General features: G+C 38.2%; 1 protein-coding gene across 1 annotated transcript in view; it reads right to left on the bottom strand.

Annotated features, from left to right (window-relative positions):
- The window catches only part of LOC139140371 (uncharacterized), a 55,415-nt gene that overhangs the window by 9,908 nt on the left and 20,659 nt on the right, over window positions 1-24,848 (bottom strand). Inside the window, exons 4-20 of the mRNA XM_070709577.1 lie at window positions 22,757-22,879; window positions 21,237-21,359; window positions 20,741-20,854; window positions 20,188-20,322; window positions 19,617-19,736; window positions 18,451-18,570; window positions 17,885-17,989; window positions 15,915-16,117; window positions 14,229-14,415; window positions 11,603-11,808; window positions 10,421-10,595; window positions 9,603-9,710; window positions 7,969-8,162; window positions 4,615-4,789; window positions 3,637-3,846; window positions 2,453-2,581; window positions 1,927-2,224 (exon numbers count right to left, since the gene is read on the bottom strand). Coding sequence (XP_070565678.1) covers window positions 1,927-2,224; window positions 2,453-2,581; window positions 3,637-3,846; window positions 4,615-4,789; window positions 7,969-8,162; window positions 9,603-9,710; window positions 10,421-10,595; window positions 11,603-11,808; window positions 14,229-14,415; window positions 15,915-16,117; window positions 17,885-17,989; window positions 18,451-18,570; window positions 19,617-19,736; window positions 20,188-20,322; window positions 20,741-20,854; window positions 21,237-21,359; window positions 22,757-22,879 — 2,725 coding nt within the window. The remainder of the gene's footprint in view (window positions 1-1,926; window positions 2,225-2,452; window positions 2,582-3,636; window positions 3,847-4,614; window positions 4,790-7,968; window positions 8,163-9,602; window positions 9,711-10,420; window positions 10,596-11,602; window positions 11,809-14,228; window positions 14,416-15,914; window positions 16,118-17,884; window positions 17,990-18,450; window positions 18,571-19,616; window positions 19,737-20,187; window positions 20,323-20,740; window positions 20,855-21,236; window positions 21,360-22,756; window positions 22,880-24,848) is intronic.

The following is a 24,848-nucleotide window of genomic DNA, read 5'->3' as shown; positions in this document are numbered from 1 at the left end:
AGGATTTGTAATACACCCACTTTATCCCATTCGAATGACAGAAATTATGAATCTCCCGTAAGCGTTGCCCAACCCGATATATTTACTTTCAGTTCCTTTCTTGAAATGCTGCACTTGTTTTATTTACATGTGAACCACATTGAATAATAAATGAAAGTTTTAGCTACTTTTCCGCTGAAAATGTGCATAAGAATTTAAATTATCACTTCTCAGGCTGTTGCAAACTTAAAAGTAATGATCACGCCTTATCTATACTTTGTAGAATTATTTAGATTTCCAATCCAACAATTTTGTTTATTTTCACAGAAATTATTGTTCACATATTGTACATTATATGCATCAAATAAAAATAGGGGGTCACCAGCCTATTTATAATGCTACATCGCTTAACATCACCCGTCCCCATATGTGAAATGGGAAAAATCACAATTTGATGAGAAATATGTCCTTTTCAAATTATTTTGTTGGGATTTTTAAATACTGGGATAAATATATCGACATTCAAACATTTAAAACTCTAAGATAATATAATGATCATTCAATCATCATTAACAACGTCCGCTTTCATGCTAAAAGCTCCGACAATACATGTAAGCTGTATAAAGATAGGTTTCCATCAAAACCGCGGTGTAATTTTTAAAGTGAGCACGGTCCCGTACAGTGGACGCGCGCGTCGTAGAGTGTGCGTTTTATTACATGCAAATCAGTGCATTGATTTGAATAGGAACATCCGGGATGTTAGCGGGCCGGTGAACGATGAACTGACCGTTTCCATGATTACCCGGTCCAGTGAAGCCCTCCGACATTTTCGACGTCAAAGTAGACGCTTAACGCTAGATGTAAAATATCCATGCGCGCTGCTATTTTGACTTTCGTTAAATCTGTTTGATGCTAGTCGATAATGGTAAAATTGTTTGAAAAGGCCCTGCATGTAACTAAATGTCATATAGCATTAACTGTGAAGAGGCATGTAATAAAAATATTATTGCCTGAATACATGGGTTTATGTGCCCTCGCAGCAGGAGACAATTTGCCCTCCTGGCGTCGGGCAAATTGTCACCTGCTCTCGGGCACATAAACACATGCATTCAGGCAATAATATATACTATTGTTTGCAGCTATGATGACGTAGCAAGTGACTCGATCACGCTTAAAGTAACTTTTGTTTATATGTAACGCTGTACTTAGGGCCGATAGGAACGCACATACAGGCGAGTGGTACATCAGATAGTTTAATCACAATACTTCTTCATGGTTACAACGTCTACTGAGAAAAGTCGGCTGTCTGCAAAGATGTAGTGCACCACAGTCAACAGACTGGGCTCACTGAAGTCAGTCCGTCAAAGTCTCAAAGGAGTGCGTAGCAAAGGAGTGCAAAACGAAGAGTGCATCTCGGTATAGAATGTGTACAACTTAAACCGTTTCCAAATCTGCATACTGCCATGACTTTGGTATGGATATATAATTAAATAAAAACTGAGTCGGCAAAAGCAAAGGAGAGGAAGTTGATCCCATCTATGTACAATGTCAAACAGAATGATGCGATCTGTCTATATTTCTGAGCAATTGTCAAAAGAATACATTCACAGGTTACTTCAAAGGTCCGGAAAATAAGCAGACAGAGTAACAATCGTTGGGCGATATTACAATACAGACACAGACACACAGATATATGTATGTAAGTGTATATATATATATATATATATATATATATATATATATATATATATATATATATATATATTGCTCTGTCTATGACTTGAACAGTTGATCCAAAATGGAAAATGAAGTGGGATGAAATGGTAAAATGACTGAAGCAAACAAATGACGCGACGACATCTGTTCAATTTGGACGTATTTTTATACGTTTTCATACGTCTGGGACAGTAAGCGTGACATTTTGCATAATTTTTGTTGTAATCTCACCTTATATTGCATGGTTTCTCGTCGTACGTACACTGCAGTACAAAATCTTCTAGCTGGTGTCCGTACTTGTGAACCTCGTCTCTGCTCAGCTTGAGAACATCCTCAAGGTCGCTGAAATCGGGCGTGGAACTGAAGGTCATGAACCCCGGCCAGTCCGGTGGGCGTTCACCTTTCACCCTTTCGAAGCGGTTGTCTTGGTAATAGTTAAGGCGGAAATCGTCGAACAGCCTCTTGTCGCTCGAGAAGTGTAAATAGTCGTCGTACCAACCGTCTCTGAACACAACAGTCCTCGTGTAAGCTGAAAAGTGATTCAATCGACACTAGATTATAAGGTCCTATGAAAGAGTAATACAATAATTGTATTACTCTTTCATAGAGGTGAGCAGGGGCGCAGACAAAAAGAGGTTGTTTCCTTTTGTGAACAATATTCGAAACGATAGCAATGAGACAAAGGAATCAGCTCGGATAAAGAAAATGTTTTGCTTTCATTTTTGATGTATTTCAAAATATAAAATGATAACATTACTTTTGTCGACGCAGTTCGAGTCTTCGTCGTTGCCATTCGGGCAGTCCCAAACTGTGTCACATATCTTGTAAGGGTTAATGCACAACGTTCCATTACCATCACAGTCGAATTCCCCTTCATCACAGAGACCTAGGTCATAGCAAGACATAAACATCATTTTAATGACTTAGTAATGCAGATTCCATGTCACGACTCATCTCAGTTGAAAAGGGAGAAAGGCTTTTTCTTTTCTGCAAAGTACATTTATCCATCCCCGCAACAAGGACATCTTTCAGAAATGCAAATGGCGTTTCGAAACATCAAGTGAAATCATTCTTGGAGGTTTTTTTGTTTCACTGTAACATGCGTTCCGCATAAAAGGAAAACCATATGAAAGACGGAATCTAACATTAACAGGTGGGATGCCATCTTTGACATGAGTTTAGTTATTTTCCCTCGCATGAAAAATTACTTATCCCATTGATTCGGTTTAATTGATATAAACTGTAAATGGCTGGCCTTGTAGCTATCTGGGCGTGCTCCTCTCACATGTATGGAACGAATTCAATAATTTCTGTCATATATACCCAAAATTACATCAATCATGAATAATGTCAAAGCATGAAAGTAAACCGTCTGTTACTAGACAGAGAGAAAATCTTATCAATCATGTCGGGTTTTTTCTCTTTCAAAAGTCTTTAGGCAGTTCCTGCAGGGTAACTATGCTGAGGACGGCCCCGGAGGACGGGCATTTTCGCCGGTCCCTGTAGTTTCTGTAAATCTCATCTCATATCAGAGGGGAATGTCAATCCCTGTGGTCAGAATAGATATATGAATCATAAAATCATAATGTGTTCAGCTGGAATCTGGCCATCTGAAGTGCGATGATTTAAATCGATGCGTAGTGTTACCATATATGGGATCAACTGCGCACAAGCGCGCATGTATGGAACGCCAACACTAACTTTTGCTCTTCAATTTTGATATGTTAAGCGCAAACGCCAATGTGTTGTGTATAAAACGTGATATGTAGTAGGTAAAGTTTAATATATCAAGTGCGAACGTTCATATGTTGTGAAAACTAGCATATTTGGTTGAAATAATCGCTTTGCTCGATGCCGCCAAATACGCTAATTTTCACCCCAGAGGTCATATATTCGCAACCAAATACCCTTGCTCGCCGTAAATAACCTCTAAATACCTACCCAATATTTCATCACCTGCAGATAAATTTCTCCGTGGATGCGACGCGGTGGGAGTTGCTGACCGTGCGGGACTGGGACTGTCTGTGGGCTGGCAGTTCTCTTCGTCGGTCATGTCTGAACAATCATTATGTGAGTCACACAGTTGACTCAGCGAGATACACTGACTTGCATCATCGCAAAGGAAACACCCGGAATCCAAACCATCAGTGGCTAGATAAGCAGGAATAGTACCAGTAAGTACCTTATAAGAGTTGAAGGTATGCTTAGCAAGCAACTGATAACATGGAAGCGTTTGGCCTCGAAAATAACGAGGGGTGTATTCTGAAGGTCATTACTGCATACGCGCTATGTATAATCACATATAGCAATATTCCAGCAAACATTTTTGCTGATCGAGTGGTGGGCACTCCATGGAACGCTATGAAAAGAAGCACGACTAACAAGCCTGCATGTAATTTTCTTTGATATATTTAAAAGAAGCAGCCCCTCCCCCAAAAAACATCATTCCGAGTCACAAAATGCAAATAACGAAAATGTGTCACTAACAGTGGTAGACTCTTTTACCTTTGCTGCGATGAATGTGGTCTCAACATTTCAAAATAGGACCGGACTTTACATTCAGCAAAGAATCCTCGAATTCGAGCCGTGCTATCCAGTGTACGTGTCTGTCTCAGTCAAAAAGTCAAAGTCACTTATGAACTTGTACTCGGCTGCAGGGGTATGAAATGAAAGCTACAATGTAGCAGGTGGGATAAGTTCACATGACATCGTAAATAAGACAAACTAGCAACGAAATACGCGATATACCTTATGGAGACTTCGTTTTGCTCGGGGCCAAACACATCCATGTTTCTAGTGACTTGCTAAGCATACCTATAACTTTTCGGACAATGGTCATAGAATACGTGTGTTTTTAAGCGGATAACTGATATAAATTAGAGTGAAGATTTATGGTAAACTTGAATGAAGCGAGCATACTTGTCTCGGAATCTCTTTCCGTTTGGAGAGAATAGTGGAGCATGAAGCCGTTGCCACTGCTGTTTGATCCCGTACTGTGTTGTAGCTCAACTTTGTTTGATGTGAATGTCCGCGGAGGAGGTAAATCATTCCCACAGAACTCAATGGACATCCCGTCACCTCCAACCTCGAGGATCTGCAAAACAAGTTCCTGGTTGCGTTACACCCCAAATTATTTCTCTGCTTCTATCTGTCTGTCATTTTGCAGTGATTTTGTCTGCCTCTATCATTCTGGCGGTTTGTAAAAAACCAACACATAATGAGGAATTCCTTAGCCACTTAGAAAAGTTTTGCGTGTGAATAAACTATTACGAATGTCTTTATAAGATTTTACTCGTGAGAAATGATCCAAGTTAATTACAACAAACATGAGTTCCTGACATACTTCATGTAAACATCAAAGATACTGATCAATGGTACTATCCATACACATAGATGCTCGTCATTGCAAGGGTAGGGTTTCGAGAGGGAACAATTTGGAGGCGGTTATTGGCTATTCGAAGTCGTTGAAAAAAAAAGTTCCATAAGAAATTGCATTATGGGAAATCATTAATTGATCAAACAGTATACTCCTAAATGAGGATTTGGACAGTATGATACCTGCATTTTGCTTAACTTTAGTGTATACTTTGTGTATACCACGTATTCCGAAAAGAAATGTTTCTCTGAAATTAGTTTCACATGAAGGAAACGAAAGAATTTAAGAGATTAGTTATGCGATTTTGTTTTAATTTTTGTTTTTTTCTATTGTTTTTCTTTCTTAACTCCTCCTCCCCAAATTTGTAGGAATGAGATAATCACAGTAGCTAGTTATATTTGCTGTTACTTTTAACACAATGAGGGTATTTAGGAAGAGCAGCCCTACAAAAACAGTTTGTTCACTTAGTTTCGCATTAACCGTTTATTATGGCAGGACTTTTTGTGTAATATTCCTACTCCAGGATTTGAAAATGACGTGCAGCATGTTTCAAAGTGATATTGGCGATGGCGAATATTGATTCCATTTTTGGTAAAGAATTCAAACAACACGTCCCGTCAATGATGCTGGACGAAAAGTGAATTGTATGTCCATGAATTAGTTATAGAATAGGTGAAACGTTTAAGTGCATATGTCGTTAGATCAGTCATAATACAGGTGACTTAGTGATAATTCGCTGAGTGAGCGTGGACGAATCAAACATTGGGTGGCCAATTTTTTTATGTCATATGAATTTCAATCAATAAGCCAATACGCTAGGGAAAAACGCATAAAGGATACATAGGTAGAAAATGATATGTTATTGAGATAAACCTTAAGCAATAAGAGTTATATTGAATAACTATGCTACCCATCAGATACATGTAACCTACATAAATGCAATATCAACCATAATGGTAATAAAATAAACCATAAATTTAATAAAGCAGTTTAAGGTAGAAGGCACCTATGGGACAGATATTCGGACTCTCAGACTGTCAATATTTTTTTGGCCTACGACTCATTTTGAATCTTTTGGCGTAAATAATGCTGAAATGCTGAAAATCAACTATAAATATGCTAAAGTCAAATCAGGATCTGATTATTCGTTTTTCAATGTCCTGAGTAAATAATAAAGACTTTAATGTTACTACTGTTAGTATTATGGCATATTTTCCAGCAACTTGGATTCGTTTTCACTACACTGTATCATGGTAATTTATTCTGTAGTATTAAAGCACAAATGAACGATATAAATATTCAATCGTTCATTCAATCTTAACACAACCAGAGCAGCAAGATTGCAGAGGAATGCTCAAATCAACGGGCAAAGAAATCACCAAATATAAGAAGCTGTTAAAAAAATCATATTGAAATTTTCGTCAGATAAATCAAAACGAAGCCTTTTCTCTATTTTGCAACCAAACAGCTTTCTTCGAGGCCATCACAGATAATCAAAACATAGTATCTTCTATCACATGGAAGATACGAAATGTGACACAGCAAAAGACCTTAAATATTTCATGTATCTTAAAAAAACCTTTGCGTCAACTCTTGGTCAATGTTGAAATATTAGAACTAAGCAAAGGCTTGGTAGTTTTCCAAACTCGAGGATGACTCAATTTTAACACCACAAACACCACATTACATATAACTTAGAAATGCAATCAACATAGCGACTCTGGTCCCACTCATATGAACGATGGCAAACACAAACCTAACATATTGGATCGCAAAGTAAGTAGAGAATTAATGACGAGACCATACCGAGGTTTTCAAAGGCACGTTACTAAGACGAATAACACACACACGCAAACAAAAAAAACAGAAAAAAGCAAAACGTTACAGGTGAGCAAAATAACACATTAACCCTTTGAGCGCCAAAGTCAATTTTTGTCGCCTATATCAAAATATACACCAGTCAACTTTTTTTTCTAAATTTTGCTAAAATTTTGATAAAAAATCTGAAGCCAATAAAATGTGATCTTCATTTGATCTAAAATTGTCCAAAAAATTACAGAAAATTCACAAAATGGGGAAAATGTTGCATACAATAATTTTGGTGGGTTAAAGGTCAACACAATGATATTCAGCGGCATTTTGCCCACTCACCATCACGCAACCATGATAATATACAACATCAAATCACTACCACGTACAAAAGAATGATGAGTGAAGTTACCTTCATTATTATTTTATACATTAGCATAATAAGAACAAAACTAACCTTGTTTTCCTTTTTCTTGACTAAAAAGAATTGCCAATGGCCAGAACAAGCAGACAAGTGCTTTTTATCGAACAATGGAAGAACACTATGCTAATGAGCAATACACATCTCCTGAGCATGTAAAGTTTGTTTGCCAATCGACATCGCAAGGACCCTCAAAGACGTCTATTTTCAAAGTTATACAGAGACATAACGTAATACTGATCGACTGGAAAACCAGAAACTACCGACAAAATTATACCTTTAATAAATATATTTTAAAGGCCACAGATATAATTCTTCAATTGCTGTAATGGTATAGATCGTATTTCATTTATGTAATTGTATCCTTAGTTGTTTTTGTTATGAAATATACATTAACTATATTATTATATTTATGGTTAACTGTTTTATGGCATTTGTGGTTGATTTCGTTACAATTATGACTGACATCCCATTTATTTAGATAATTATATTTATGGAGGTGACAGACGCATACCCGCCACTTCGGTGTTAAAAGACAAGTCAACAAATGTTGTAAGTTAAAACGTCTCGTTCGTTTATGTGCAATAAATTTGTTTATGTGTGCATACTGATAACTTTGCCGATAAAGAAAGTAAGAATGGAGAGGGCGAAAACTAAGCACACAAACCGTCAGCATGTCTCCATTACAGCTGTCTGTTTGTGGTGTGAGGTCGAACACATCAAAAGTGATAATTATTCCCACTCCAAATGACCTCGGGATGTCTATAGATGTACTGCAGTACACATCTTGTGGATATGGGTTTGGGTAGTTCAGCGAGGCGATGACTCCAGATGGTTCCGTCAAGGTCAAACCACAGAAATCTAGAGAAAAAGCAAACAAATAAAACAAAAACAGAATGTTTTTAGTGCGGGTATTACATATTGACAGTAGAACGAGCATCAATGTTCATTTTGTCTGAGTCGTCGTAACGGCAACGATAAGTTAAACTTTGCTTCCCTCAAATTATTAACAATTTCACATTGTTTCCCGGAACAAATATCACCTGTTGACTGAAGCACCACTGGATCCTACATCATTAACAAAATTGGACCAGCAGAGTTAAATTTGTGAGATCATCAATACGGAATTTAACTTGAAAGTCTTCGGCATGGAGCACAAACTTTTCACATTTCATGTTGGGGCGGACCATTTAATGCTCTCTGGACAGCGTTCCTATTTCACTTGGATTTTGTTGACAACCTGACCAATCATGCAACTTGGTAACTTTTCCTCTGGGAGCAATCTTTTTGCGCCTCACTGCAAATATCCACTGTTCTCTATGTTGAAATATTTTGCTCACAATAACCCGGCTGAGGTGAATTGGGAAAGAAATGCACAGTCAAACAAAGGTTACATGTAATTGTAGGAACACTGCATCTGCTTTAGGAATTTGGAAGGGGAATAGAAGCAAACGGTACTGCAGTAGGATTATTGACGGGGGAGGGATAGGGCGACAAGGCAATTGCAAAATAATCAATTGCGGAATCAGTCTACGAAAAAGACGCTACTACTGTTTAGCTATTAGGTTTATTCCACTGGTGGATAAAGAGGAGTTACGTGCACGGAAATGACACATGTAATGCAATAGTTCTATTTGGAATGTTCATTAAAAGTGCAAATTATTAATAAGCTGACATGAAAATACAAAACGTCTTCACTAATACGATAAGATCGTCCAATCAATATCCATGGTCAATTTCATCAATTTCGGTAAATCCTTCCAGTTGCGAAAGATTCTTAGATATGCAAATTAGTTGAAGCAAAAATGCTAAATGACTTTCAATTATCTTATTTCGTAGTATTTTCAATGTAAAAAGCAAGTTTCCTGAACTTGAATCAAGTTATTTAAGATATATCCATAATTAGGAAAGTTTGATATGAAAATTAGCATTTAACTCTGACGTTACCCCTTAATATCTTTCACGAATATTAAACCCTTGTGAGATAAACATTGGTAGCAAATTTCATCAAATTCTGTGCAGCTGTTCTCAATGAATATAGTTTTTTTTTCTAAAATCATCGATCATGCAAATAACCACAAAATATGCAAACCTCACCCACCAAAAGCTATCAAATTCTTGCCATTTTCGAACAGCATTTGACTCTAATCCAAGAGCCCTTCTTGAGATATCGCGCCCACAGTCAAATAGATAGATCTGTTTTTCCTGGATTTTATTTTCAAAGGAAACGATATGGGATCTTTAAGTTTTCCAAAATCTTCGAAGCCCAGAGCAGAAAAGTTAAATTCAGTGTTGACTTACTTGCAGGGCAATTTTCTTCATCCGAGTTGTCGCCACAGTCATCAATTCTATCACAGAGCATTTCAGTAACAATACACCTGGTATTCGCACACCGATGACCACGACAGGCTACACATAAAAATAAATTGAGCGACTTTTCAAAATGTGTGACTCTACAGATTCTCAGCGGAGTTTGCGAAATTAAGTGCAACCCAAAACTATTCTTCTCACACTGAAGATTAAACGACAGGCAACTGTGAGAAGTGTGCTCATCACGTCTGTTAGAGAAGTGATCGATTTCAATGTATAAAAACGACAATAAACCGAGCTATTGTGAGACTTTTCAAGTCACGTCAGTATCTATGCGTGGTATAGTATAGCATGTGAAAGCAAATCACACCTATTAACTGCCCATCTTTTGTCTTCATCGGTGTGTGCGCATACAAAAACCATTGAGGGGTTTAAGCAATAATTAACCTAATTCGTGTATACTCTTATCGGCAGACAGTCTACGTCACACCAACCGTGTGTGTGAAAGGTATGTCTTAGGAAGTACAATTTGAGAGTTCATATTTTGAACTATATTGTTTCAGAAGTAAGACACACAAATTATTCATAAGAGAATCATAAAATAAACGTGTTTTTAATTTTGGAACTCATGATTCTCGTGCTGGGTTAATGGTCGACTTATAAAGCTGTTAATCTGCCGGAATGTATGGAATAGACTGAAAAATTCAGCCGTGTGCTCGCACTCCGGTTCTCCACGACAGTCGAAGGTCGAAGAGCTTCGTACACGGCTGAATCATATTATATGGAGTTGAAAAGATAATTTCACTCACTCAGTGTTTCATGTAGAGATGGGACTGTTTCGTATTGCGCCGCAAATCTCCCTATATAATAATCATGTGGGTTGAAAATGACGGTCACATTGCCGCTGTCTGCTACCCAACTGGAAGTCGTCGGCTCCACACCACAAAGTCTTCCAGTCGTTTTCGCCGTTACAGTATCAAATATCTGGGAAGAATTGATATTGTCGAAAGTTGTTTACACTTTTTGCGTTCTTGATATCACTGATCAAAATGACTTTGTAAATGAGGCCAATTTCAATATGGTGGAGGACCTTTTTCTTTACTTCAGATTATTAGCATTTCTGTGGGAAAAACGATTAGCCCAAAAAACATAAACGCGAAAAAAAAAAAAACACTTCGGTGCAATGAAAAAGAGAGGAAGATGTAAGAGGAATATCTTTGGCGTGATTAATAAAAGGTTAAGTTATCCATTATCGCACTAGGATAGCCTGAGCAAATCATATGGAGCAAATCTAAACTTTCAGACGTATCGAAATAAAGAAGTGAAAGTGCCGGGCAGCACAGCTTCGCTTTATACCATCCACCACACCATTAAGACTAATCCCAAATGAATATACAATTCTTTGTTTTAAACCAGTTAAAAGTGGAAGTGTCGATTTTATGCAACAACTCTTAATATTGTCTGGAAAACAAGCCAAAATAAGTGTCTTCGATTTGTTTTTAACGTTTTCAAATTGAAATGACACTCTTGGAAGTTGAACCAACCTACTAGTACAGTACGTATGTTTTATTGGCCGTCATTTCGTTGCTGTCACGAATCAGTTATTTCATAGTGTACGCTTTGCATTATTACTCTCACCTCCCGAATATTTTCGTCAATTCAAACTCTGCGGCCATAAAGCGAGGTAAAACGACAATTCGCTCTTATCATAGTGCAGATCCGACGACATTACAATTGTCATGTATTTATATCCCTAGTATGAACACCATACCTCAAGAGAGGGCGTCACAATACAAATCTCTTATATGACTATCGTACTCTCCGACAGTTTCTGCTGAGATTCAGATATCAAGTTACTGTAGATTTCGAGTAATTAAATCTCTTTTTTTCCGCGCATGTTACCTTTTCTGTCGAGGTCTTCGATTTCAGTGAGCAAAATTGCACCACATACGTCAAACAATTACAACAATAATTGTGTTCTCTAAACGCACCTGAACCCATGAACTGTATTCGCATGGTGTATCTGTTCCCCCATCATATCCTACTTCAAAGAAGATGAAGTCGACCGAGACACGTCCTTCGGATACAGATATGTCGAGCCTACACTCGGAAAGTCTTGGAGGATAATCGGGGAATCCTGGGGAAGTGAAGTTCCCGGATGGACTGGTCAAATGACATCCACAGCTATAGCACTGAACTGAAAAAAAATCATGTCGTGAACTATGTTTATATCATAATGCATCAAGACCAAGTGAATAAGTCATTGCCCACGCCATTGATAATGCCAGCAAGCCACCAATACTTGTTGGCAAATTGGGATTAGTATGCATGTGTTAGCTGCATGTAGTTGATAGTGAAGAGAGAGAGCCAACCATTGCTAGATTTATGATATCTTTTGAAAAAAGTCTGATCAGTTACTGACAAACTCTACCAGCTCATACGCCCTTGAAATGCGATGCTGATGAATGGTTTACAGTTCTTGCATGAAGCACGGGCCCTCCAGGTGATGGTCATCTTCGCTCAAGGCACAGTCACCTGTGGTCGGTCTATTCCGCATGGCGTCTATGCTCCCATAGACGTGTGTACATATGCCCGAGAAGTAGAAAGTCAGGAAACCAAATGGTTTTTTCTTATAGGGATTATGCCACCATGTCATCTTTGACGTTCAATTTTACTGTGAAAATTAGCAAGTTCATCTATCATTTAACCGTCGATCGTTCCCTATCATTCTCAAAATTCATACCTGATACTTAATTTGCTTCAAAAACGCTCGTTTCGTGTGATTTTCGGCCGAATTCGACGGACACATCGCCAAAACATAAGTGTGAGCAACATTCCGGTCACTTTACAGTGAACGTTGGGCACCTCCACTTTACTGACCTTAGCGCCGCGTACCCATGAGGGGTGACTGGAATGTTGCTCATGCTTAATGTTTTGGCGAGGTGTCTTCAAAACTCGACCGAAAATCACACGAAAAGTCATACCTGATACTTCATCTGCTTACAAAATGGCTATTTCGTGTGATTTTCGGCCGAGTTCGAGAGACACCTCGCCAAAACATAAGCGTTAGCAACATTCCAGTCATCCCGCATGGGTAGGCAGCGCCAACGTCAGTAAAGCGGATGTAACCGGAATGTGGCTCACGCTTATGTTTTGGCGATGTGTCCGTCGAATTCGGCCGAAAATCATAAGAAACGAGCGGTTTTGAAGCAAATTAAGTATCAGGTATGAATTTTGAGAATGATAGATGAACTTGCTAATTTTCACAGTAAAATCGAACGTCGAAGATGACATGGTGGCATAATCCCTATACGAAATAGCCATTTGGTTTCCTGACTTTCTACTTCTCAGGCACACGTCTATGGGGCATAGACGCCAAGCGGAATAGACCGACCACAGGTGACTGTGCTCAAGGTCTATTTTCCGGGCAGCTTGATGCTCCCGAAATCAGACCTTTGCGGAACGAGTCTTTAGATCTTGTTTAAAGCGCCACCACGCGAGTGTGTGTCACCTGTAAATAGCCAATTAGGTAATCGCTTATTTCAAGTCAACAGTTCATAATGAAGACGTACGACCATGACCGACCTCGAAGGACGTATCGCGAGCGTCTTTTCTTTTATCAAAAGGAAACAGTAAACTCAATTTTAAATGCCAACGATGTCTTTGTGTCAAGTAGAACTGAAAGTGCCAAATCTTTGAGCTATCAATCACTTTGTGTTATTTACCAGTCCAAACAAAACAATCCTTATATGGTTTTATCCCCGTTCGTAAGTATTATGCAGGAGGAACAAGCTGCCTAATTGCGTCGTATTTCCCTGTCGGCATCATACATTGCCAAGTGTGTCCGACTGTCGGTAAAACAATATAGCAGGCGGATCCCACAAGGGCTAGTTTGTAGGAGACTGTAGTCGAAATAACGACCAGTGTGTGCAGACAATGTGTGATACAGGGTGAAGCTTTGACTGATTAGCAAATGATGGGAACACTTCTCCACATGTTAGGGTAGAGCATGGATGTAACACGCTCGCGGTTCGGCAAGCGGCGGTAATCAAAAACTCATCTGTTTTCCTGTTAGGATAGTCTCACAATGGTCCGCGCGAAGAATTGTGTGTCGGTGAAATAGAAAGATCCTTAGAGACCACAGTCTAAATTTCGCACCTTCCGAGCAAAAATACACCAAGGCCGACTAACCAGGCCACCATAAGGCTTACTGACCTAGAAAGAGTACAGTTTTGTATCTGAGATACTTTGAAAGGGGTGCCATGGAGGCGATTTATATCCGAATCAATTGGCCATGAGTTTATATCCGATTTTGTCAAGTGTCCAAAAGGTCACGAAGTTGACGTCTGGTCATTTCACCGACGGAGCCTGTAATGTGACAAACGAAAATTCCAGGGCACGAATCCATTTTAACGAGAGTGGGGGTTTGGATTTATAGCGATTAAATCTTCGGTACCATCTGTCACATGATCATAGCTTTTTGGTCATATCATGGCTCTGGAGGAACAAAGCAGCTACATATAACATAGCATGATGGAATTAGTTCCTGTACCCCTTTTGGTAATGCAAGAAGAGAAGGTTTAGATATACATGTAGGTTTCAGGATACTGCTCTTACCTTCTGGTCGATTAGTCTCATTGCCAGTTAATTCAACCAATCTATAAGTGACGTTGTATCCCCGTAGGTTTACTGAAACGTCCGATCTAAACCTTACGACGACTTTCTCAGTGTCCGAACTCCAAGCTTCGGGCAAAGAATCACCGCAATATGCCTGTGAGAAGCGATTTGTGTACCAGTCTTCGAACTTAAATAAAAGGACAATTGGTAAAGGCGTTTATATTAACCACTATAAGCCAGTCTTATCTACTTTTGTCTTTGGACCACACCGTTTTATACTTCTTGTCCATCTTACTACGACATTTACTACATTCATCATTTGTCCATTTAGATCAGCATATATTGCTGTAGCACTGTTGTGATACTGTAATATGATGCTCCCCTTTATAAGACGATGGAAGTGACTCCTGATCGACGTACAATATAAAAGTGATTTAACTAAAAGACGCATAGGATGAAGGTGTACATAATTATGCCCAACGTCAGTTGATACTAAAACTAATAGCTAAAATGCATGATGATTTTTAAATTACTTAAAGGTAGTACGCGCCTCGAAAGTGAAATAATTAAACTTCTGTTCAAACTTTAAATTTCCTCAATGAAACGTTCAACTATTGTCTCACTAAATCGGGAATGAGATTCAGGAGTCACCGTCACAACGTTTTGTACTAGAGAAACAAATTACCTGACGTTTACTGATATTGAAATTAAAAATGGTCGACATCCCTGTGTTAACTCAATGGGGAAGAATAAAATTGTAGATTTAAAAAAAAAAACTAAGACGGACGTTTTTGTACTTCAAGAGCTTTAAATGAGCCCCCAAAAGTGGTAGACCAGGAAAGAATTGTAAAAATTTGAGAGTCCGAATGTCTGTCACTGAGGCGCATTCTACCTTAACGATTGGTCGCGTTCAGGGCGACCGAACTTGTAATGTAGGGTACTAAGAGAATAATTTTACCAGCAGTGATAATCGCGGAGACCATGCACGCTCGCCTTTCATAAACTAGTAGCACTCATGGTTCAGTCCCTCTTCTGGGCACTCGTCACTTCTGGTATTTCTCGGTCTATACAATTTCGATACACATCGAAATTTAGCGTCCCGCATCTACATGCGCCCTTATTTGCAAGTTATGAACCATCATGATTGCATACCCACCGTGTATGTGCGTAACACACGAATGAGTTGCAAGTTTTGTTTCATGTTTATTCATTTGCTATTAATTATTATATTATAAGCTTTGTCAATATCGGTGAATTTTATTACTGACACTGTATCCATTTATCTAGCATTGTGGTCATGCATCTACAAATTCACCGGCATCAACAAAACTATAAAATAGTAGCAATAATGTAACCCCTTCCGCCCCACAATGGGCTCAAGCAAACTTTGCATTCCATAATGTACTCGGCTTCGCCTAGTACATTATCTATAGCAAAGTTTTCTTTCGTCCAATATGGCCGGGAGGGGGGTACATAATTGCTTAATTATCCGAACTCAACCGTCCGCAGGTTGTGAATCTGAGACCCCACCAGATGCACCATGGGCGCCTCAATACTGAAGGTCAGTGTCGGGAACTAAACAGACTAGCCTGGGTGGAACGAAAAAAGTCACACCAGAATAGAAAAAGAATCTAAGACTAAATCATTCCAAACTCGCTGTGAAATACCACGCATGTATAAGCATACCTGCAGAGAATCATAGGAACACGAGGGTTGATTGTCTTCAACGCTGAAATCAACGAATTCAAACTTGACCGTCCCTTGACCGAAGTTGCTCACATCGATGGTGAAGGAACAGTCGGTGTTGTCAGCATAATTGTTCGGATATCCTGGTGAAGTGAAACTCCCACTTGGGCTTGCATCGAGGACTTGATCACAAAAGGTCACCACTGACGAAAAAGGTTAAACATTTAACGAGATTTAATATCAGTATAAATCAAGGCGAATACAAGCTGAACCTTACTTGAAGTGCTTTTTTGCTTAAATTGTTATGTACGAATTTTCTGTGAATCGATTCCTCTGTACTGAAAAGCAAGTTTTTTATATGACTATTCTTTAACACTATGATAAAGTTATTTTGGCATGGTTACAAATTCAGAATCAATTAGTCATGTGACCAAACTATCTACCCCAGATTCCGGGTCTATTCCGCTATCATGACCACATACCATAAGTGTGTAAATTATTACGCAACCTGCTTCACAAGAAGTGGAATTATGATGTATCGATTGATGTTACAGGACAGATGTACATAATTTATCCGTTAAATGATATCAACATGATCAGACTTTGCGCCCAACATCATTCTTGTGTATGACGCTACTTGATCCGATATATACACAACGCTACCCGTCCTGGTATATAAGACGCTACCTTGCCTAGAACTGATTTTTAACCTCTCCTGCTAGGCTTTACAGCTATTTAAAGGGAGAGGGTTGTGCTGCGCGTATGGGACCCATATAATGGATTCTGTTGCTTTGCTAACATATTCCGACATCCTTTATGCATATATTTGAATTTTTAAATGGCCTCTGTACTGAGACTTGTGATCGCGTATAAACGAAGTGACGTAACCAAAGTTTAGTGGGTGCAGACTTACAGTGATTTGAAAGCTATAAAACTGTACAACTATTAACATGCTTCTAATATTGAATTTGCTTCACATTTGCACGCCATTCATCAACAATTTTTGTAAGAGGAAATGCTTATCAACAAGAAAATCTCGCAGTCGGTCAAGAAAATAACAGTTATAGAAACTAGAAAATACGTAAAAAATTGAAATAGAAAGAGTATTTAAATATACATTTCCTCGATAGTTTTGCCGTTAAGCAACCTATTACTTGATTGGTGCACCTATAGAAAGTGACATAAGTGACGTGGTATTTCAATTAGTCCCGGAACAATGTAAAGTCTGCAAAATTCTGGAAAGGCGACACATTCTGACGTCATTATGTTCAAGAAAATGCGATGTATGCAACGTTGGAGTGTGCATAATGCAATATTCAAAATTGTACAGTTTCTTCTGTACATTTACTACTGTGGCGCGACACGGTTTTTGCAAAATTAGCTGCTTTTGTATTGTAATTTTCGTGCGATATTATTCTTCTATAATATTATATATTAAAGCCCAAACATGGGGCTATTTGCCCGAGGGTAGGCGACCATTTGCCCGACGCAAGGAGGGCAAATGGTCTCCTGCCCCGAAGGTACATAGTCCCTTGTTTGGGCTATAATATTTTTATTACATGCCTCTCTGACATAATTTTCTCTCCAAATTTTTTGGTTTACGTAAAAATGACAATTATATGCTTTATTTCCATTCAAGATAAAAACCTGTAGAAAAATAGAACGATTTTCATCATCGAACGGCGCATTGATATATATGTAAATCACTGTTATTCGGTTTATCGATTTTTTTGCATAATTTCCAAGAAACAGTATTTCCTAAGAAAAATGTGTGATTTTGATCATTTTAATCCTGAATTGTCAAGTTGAAACATAGACTTTAAAAAGGTCTATGGTTGAAAATAGTTCCGGTTCACTTTCAGATCAGTGATGATTATGCGGCCCCTGACGTCACCAACGAGTTACCATTGAATCCTATAGAGCATGCGACGTTCGATATACGAGGCATGTAATAATCATACTATACTGACCGTCAGGGCAGTTTTCATCTTCTTGGCCAACACAATCAGGGTAGCCATCGCAGAACCATTCGAGATTTATACATCTGCCGTCACCACATTGGAATCCATGACATGCTGTACGGAGCAAGTGAAAATGTTTATGAACGTATTCTCTGTCTCTCTTTTTCTTTGTCTGTCTGTATGTCTTGCCTCTCTCTCTCTCTCTCTCTCTCTCTCTCTCTCTCTCTCTCTCTCTCTCTCTCTCTCTCTTCGTTTTCTTCTTTGACTACAATGTCATTGTATAATCCTGTTATTACTCCAATCGCACGCAAGCGTTATATTTTCAGACAACATTTTGAGACAGAGTAGGAGTTATCAACCTGCAGTCATTTCTGTTGATGGCATAATGCGACACTGATAGACTGATGTATTGCATTGCTTGCAGCTAAATAAATTACAATACATTGAACGCCGCACATCCCCGTCGCACATCTTTAAAGGTCCAAGTGCATCGACGTTTAATAACTGCGATAAAACTAAGATCCGAAAAGTTTAAAGAACTATTGTAATCAGAAGCTATAGAATTATTAACTTACGACACTCAGTTTCGTCACTTCCGTCCGTGCAATCCTGGTTGCCATCACACCGATACTGGTTGCCAAGGCACACGCTGCCATCACACTGGAAAGAATCGGGCGAGCAGCCACCAGAGCCTCCTGGAATCAGATGGTGAAACAACGATAAACCAGCCTGCTATGGACGACATTCAGCGCTTGATCAAGGCGAACCATTACAAGCGGCGTGTCCATTCTGTTTCGACAAAATTTACTAAGAGGCCTTTCTAGTTTTGCTGAGACATTATTTGATGATTACTGAGAAGGATTCCTCTTTGGTGACAACCTGCAACTCATCAGTGAATGATGATATGTAGATACAAATCTCTTCAAGTACAAAGTAACAAATAATTGAAATACAGACACAAAAGATACAAACACAAGATATATATATATATATATATATATATATATATATATATATATATATATATATATATATATATATATATATGATGACAACCTGCAAATCAAGCGTAAATGATGATATTTATGTAGATAAAAATCACTTCAAGTATAAAGAAAAAAAATAAATGACGTGGAGATAAAGGCGGTACAAACACAAGATACACATTACGTGATATATATATATATATATATATATATATATATATATATATATATATGTATCTATGTATCTATGTATCTATGTACGTACGTACGTGCGTATATGTATGTATGTATGCATGCATGCATGCATGCATGCATGTATGCGTGTACGCATGCATGCATGTATGTATGTATATATTTATGTATATTTGCCTTCTATTTACAATTCAAATGTGAGAAATTCATGATGGTTGCATGGTTGCATACTATGATTTAAATGCAATGATTTAGCCTGGATGGAAATGCGCGAGGATAGGCGAATCCCTAAAAAGATATCACCCTTTATTGTAATGTACATTGGTATGTGTGGTTTATGTTGACACAAACCGCCAGTTGAGAAAACCCTGCTTACTCTATATAATACAAGCGATAAAAGCGCACGGTGCGTTACATAAAAATATCTCCAGTAGAGTGGTTATGTCATTGAAGTTCACAGGCGACAGAACAAGTGACTAAGAACTTAAAATCCCATTGGATGGATGACATGGAATTTTAGAATGGAACAGCGACTGGAAAAGCAAATAATTGGATCACGTCACCTGCGCACAACGACGGTGCTTCATCCGAACGGTCTTGACAATCGTAAGAACCATCACACACCCAGTACGGCTGAATACACTGGCCGTTTCTGCATTCAAACTGACTAGGCGTACAAAATCCTGGATACACAGCGTTATAGAGAAAGCGAAGACAACAGGACGAAAGAAGGTTTGTAATTCTGATCGGAATGGAAGCATTTTCATTATTTGTAAGGGTAAATCTGTGTGCAGAATGTTACTTGATTTTGATAAGTAACTTGAGGATCAGACAACTAATAAACTTCATCCAATCACCACTTTCGTATCGATATGAAATATCTCATGTCAGGTAACATGATGCAGAAAAGGTTAATGTTTACAGTTTTTCCACCTCTAGTCACGATTTAGTCATCCGACTTTACTTTTTTGTATATAAATTCTGGTTGCCCCAATAACGGTCATCGAGATTTTGATGGAGTTAAAGTTGACTAACAGTTTGAGAAACATGCCTGATTTACAAATATTACGAACGTAACGAAATGACACTTTAAAAAATCCAGTGTTTTTAGCGATGTGGTAGGTCATTTTCTACCTGGCCTGAAGGTTGCAACTTGGCAACCGTGTTCATCTGTTTCATCTCTACAGTCTGGGTACCCATCACATATGAAGTCGTGTGGGATACAGAGAGCTCCAAGGTCACACGTGGTCCCATTCTCGCAGGATTTACCTTTGAGGTTAAAACAGAAAGGGTAAATTCGATGACGGCATAATATCAGAATATCAAAACTGTTAAGTTGGATGTGAAAGCAATGTATACTGCTTTGGATCTATGCATGACGTGCAGAAATGTTTTATTACATTTGCATTTTAGAACTACATTTATAACATAATGCGAAAAGCAATAATTGTCCTGGGGTGATGGTCTATCATATGAACCCCACACATGATTCGGTTCTAGTAAAGCAATTATAAAGAGAACTAATTGCATGTATTTTCTAACATGTGAGCAAGAGTAATGTGTACCTTGACCAAGGATTTAGATTAGTATTTCTATCCTAAATCACAAAATTTTAATTAACTCGTTCAGTTTTGTAAAAAGCGCATATCATATTTATTTCAAGATACCTCACAATAACAGAACATACCAGGACAGTCTAATTCATCCGAGCCATCAACACAGTCAACGACGCCATCACACCGTTTAGTTTTAAATATGCATCCACCTTTGTTTACACATTTAAAGTCTGAAGACTTGCATTCTGAAAAGAAAGTGAAGACTTGTCAAAATACTTCACATTAATAAATTGCTCGTTTGTCAAGAACGATATAGGGGATATTTTAACGCGTCGAAACTGAAAGTAATTGCATGTCTGTGAGACAAGGAATGTACAGCAAAACGTAGAAGTCATTCGAAGCTCTTCAAAGCCGGAAAAAGGAAGGGCCATCAGTCTTGGCTCGAAGAGTGAAGAGCAGAATTCTTTTTTATGTCTTCTAAGTTTTTGACTGTCGATCAGAACACATTGTCGAGTATAACTATAAGTCGAATTACTGCTTCCTCTAGACGTAATCGCGCTGATGCCCTAGCCCTTTAGAGTAAATTATCTTAAATTGCCAGTGCAGTACGATTTGGATGCGACTTACCACATTCGTTCTCGTCCTCCCCTTCATAACAGTCCGCAATTCTGTTACATTGTGAAGTTCTTGGAATACAGACTCCCATCAAACTGCCATTAGGGCAACGAAATTGGTTATCTCCACATTCGCCTACAAAGTACGGATTGGTAAACTTTCTATATTTTGCCTTATTTATGCTCTCTTCACACGCATGTATTTATGCTCTCTTTACACGCATGTGTTAAGTCTACTTATGTAGCCTATCTTATAACTACACACCAAAAATATGAGAATTACAAGAGTTGTATAGCCTAAAATAATAAAGCATGTTTAGAACAAGAAATTGTGCTATAAATGATTATGAATATTTAATTAAAGTTTGCCTTATTTAGTGATACTATTAAAAAATAAATATTGTTAAACGGCGAAATTGTATAAAGTAAAATAGTGCGACAGTATCTGAATAGTTACCATTCATACGCGATTGACAGGACCAGAAATATATAATAATTGAGTATTTTCGATGTATTCATATCCTTACGTAATTTCTGGTCACGGACAAATGTGTTAATTGACAATTAACGAATTATTTGTCAAGGCTCTTAAAAGGTAGTACTTTATAGGCAAATGGAAAACAATCCATCGAAAAGAAAGTCATTAAGGTGTTTTCTTTTATCTCATGCTGTGTGCTTGAAATTTTAAGTTTATCCAACACAGCCTTTGGTCGATCTGTTTTGCACACAAGTATAGTTGCCGTCTTCGTCGAGTATTCTAAATAATTTGTTTTTGGGTTTCGTGTGTCGCCTGGACATTACTGTTTCTGTAGAAATAAACATAACTGTTTCGAAAGTCATAGTTGAAAATTAACGTCAGACATTCAGGGCTAAACTGATTTTGATATTCTGATCGATAATTTTAGACTCACAAAATATATTGTTGTAGCTCAGCAAAACATTTTAAAATGGTCGGCCATAGATTACGCAGGTGGTGTCCTCAATATTCATGTATCTTATCTCCTATTCCTTCATTTCGAGGAAATTATAAAAGATAATACAATTGTCTATCTACAATTATATTAATATCTCTTATGTTTCTGAAAATATTAAGATCATGTTTTATAATGATGTTAGGTGTGATCTGTCTATTTATATCCGGCAAAGATATTAATTATGTGAGCATGATTTTAACAAACTTGAAAACCTGTACCATCTGATCTGCACCATTGAGGATTCACATAGTAAGAAATGTCATATTTCAACTGGACTGGCAATGGTCTCCAGACAGAGCACGCTTACTTTCTTATATTTTTGTAGACATTTGTGCATTTATATTCGGAGAGACGTTTCTAATGTTTGCTCCAGAGAAACAGTTTGTTTTTTGCTTTTCTTCTTGCGACCTGTCATGGCAATTTTATCTTATTCCTTTCAGAATGTTAGTGAAACATAATATGCCAGTTATGTGCTATCAAATTACAGAGGAAGACGACCTATAATTCACGAGGAAGACGACCTATAATTCACGGAATTGGAATTTGACATTGTACCTACCGTAGACGCAACCTTCTTCATCACTATTGTCACCGTAACAATGCCTCACTCCGTCACAGACCAGAAACTGCTTGATACAATAGATTCCACTAGTGCAAGCAAAATCGCCTAAAATACATGGGCCTGTGAAAAAGACGTCAGTTGAATTGGTAACCTGTATAGTATGAACTGGTCTTGAGGAGCATGAGTTTGGAAGCATCACTACAACTGTATTTTTGCGTTCAACCTTATCATTGGATTGGATCTTGGAATTCACAGATAGATACAGTTTCGTCTCATAAACCAGCAACTATTCAAATTCATCACTAGTACCCCGGAGGAAGTCCGAAACAGAGACTTATAAATTGGGTTAGTGCGTTCTTGAGACCGTTTGTCTTGAGCCGTTCCTCGGACATGACTGGACTGATTTGTCCCAAACCTGGTAGAAGGACTAACGCTATTCACGTCGATTTATTTCATCATCCAATCTAATATGGCTATAAAGCAGCCATTTTTATGCGAGGAGCTACAATTTACCCCAATCATAACTTGAAAATCGTTGGTCTGACTCACGCAAATTTGTACATAGCATATTGGAGATCAATACCCTTACTGTGAATTGCTTTGGAGCATTGGCATTAGACGAACTAGACACATAGTCTAAATCGAGGTGTTGCCAACACTGTCAGGTAAAATTATCAGCTGAGTAGTAATTCCAGTCGACCATAGAGCAATCAACTCTGCCAAAGTTGAAACATTGTCTCGCAGCAGGTCAGATGTAGTCAAAACAACTACACCTGAAAGCAAGTGATAAGACTTGGACAGTGCACATATGTGGTGGTTTTGTTTAGACTACGTCTGACCTCCTGCAAAACAATGTTTCAACTTTTGCAGAGTTGATTTTTTATGATCGACTCATGCTACCGCTTAGCTTTTAATTACACCTGACAGTGTTGGCAACACCTCGATTTAGACAATATGTCTAGTTCGTCTAATGCCAATGCTTCAAAGCAATTCACAGTATAAGATTTTAATTGGTGTGGTCTGCATAATTAAATGTAACCAACATTAATTAATGAATGTATGTGTGTACTTGGCCATTTCTCAAGACTAAACGAGCTAAATTTGATGCAACCTTTCAGGCACTGAAACTGTTCTATGATGTTATTATGCTAAACGTTTGGTAGATTTGACTAAAAGATTAAATTTATTTGCAATTTTAACGAATTATTGTACATTAGGCAAGACATGAAAATTCAACGCGCTGAATCTTTATTACAAGATGACAGTGTTGTGAATGTTTCTGGTCTCTTGTTTCACCCTCTTGCAAGATATTATATGTTTGTCAGGGTTTTTTGCGATGTGATCCATGCGATGTGACCATCAGGCAGTCATTTTGTTTTAATTATTGTCTGTCGAGAGCCATCACTCAGACATTCTGGGATCCGGAAGTACAGGTGCACAACAATTCGCTTATGTAATATGATTTATAATGGCCCCCTGGCAGCTGTCTTTGTCTTAATTTTTGTCATACATACATACATACATACATACATACATACATACATACATACATACGTACGTACGTACGTACGTACGTACGTACTCAGACTTTATGGTTGTTCAGAGCAGACAATGGGCTTTTTCACTTCATACCTCGCAAACAGAACTCAGTTGGTGTCCTTTAATGGAACCCTGAGTGATTCTCTTCCTGTCAGTACAGGTGTACCGCAGGGATCTATTTTAGGGCCCCTGTTGTTCCTACTTTTTATAAATGACCTCCCTCTGGCTTCTGAAAATTCTGATATGTATATGTATGCTGATGACACAGCAGCTCAGGTGATCAGTCCCAAAATTAACGAAATTGAAACCAAGCTGAGCAGAGATATGAATCTGATCAACGCTGGTGCGATCAAATAGCATGTGTGTTAATTCACAGAAAACTAAGGTTATTGTCATTGGTACAACGCAGAAAAAAGCCAGAACGAAAGATCACATCAATGTTATGTGTGGCAATGATCAGCTCGATTGTGTAACCCATGAAAAATTGTTGGGTTTAACCATTGACGACACCCTAAATTGGGAAAAGCAAGTAAATTCAGTTTGTAGTAAG

Source organism: Ptychodera flava, chromosome 9 (assembly GCF_041260155.1).
Source record: "Ptychodera flava strain L36383 chromosome 9, AS_Pfla_20210202, whole genome shotgun sequence".
Taxonomy (NCBI): Eukaryota; Metazoa; Hemichordata; class Enteropneusta; family Ptychoderidae; genus Ptychodera; species Ptychodera flava.
Note: the sequence above shows the minus strand (reverse complement) of the source record. Positions and strands in the feature narration are given on the sequence as shown.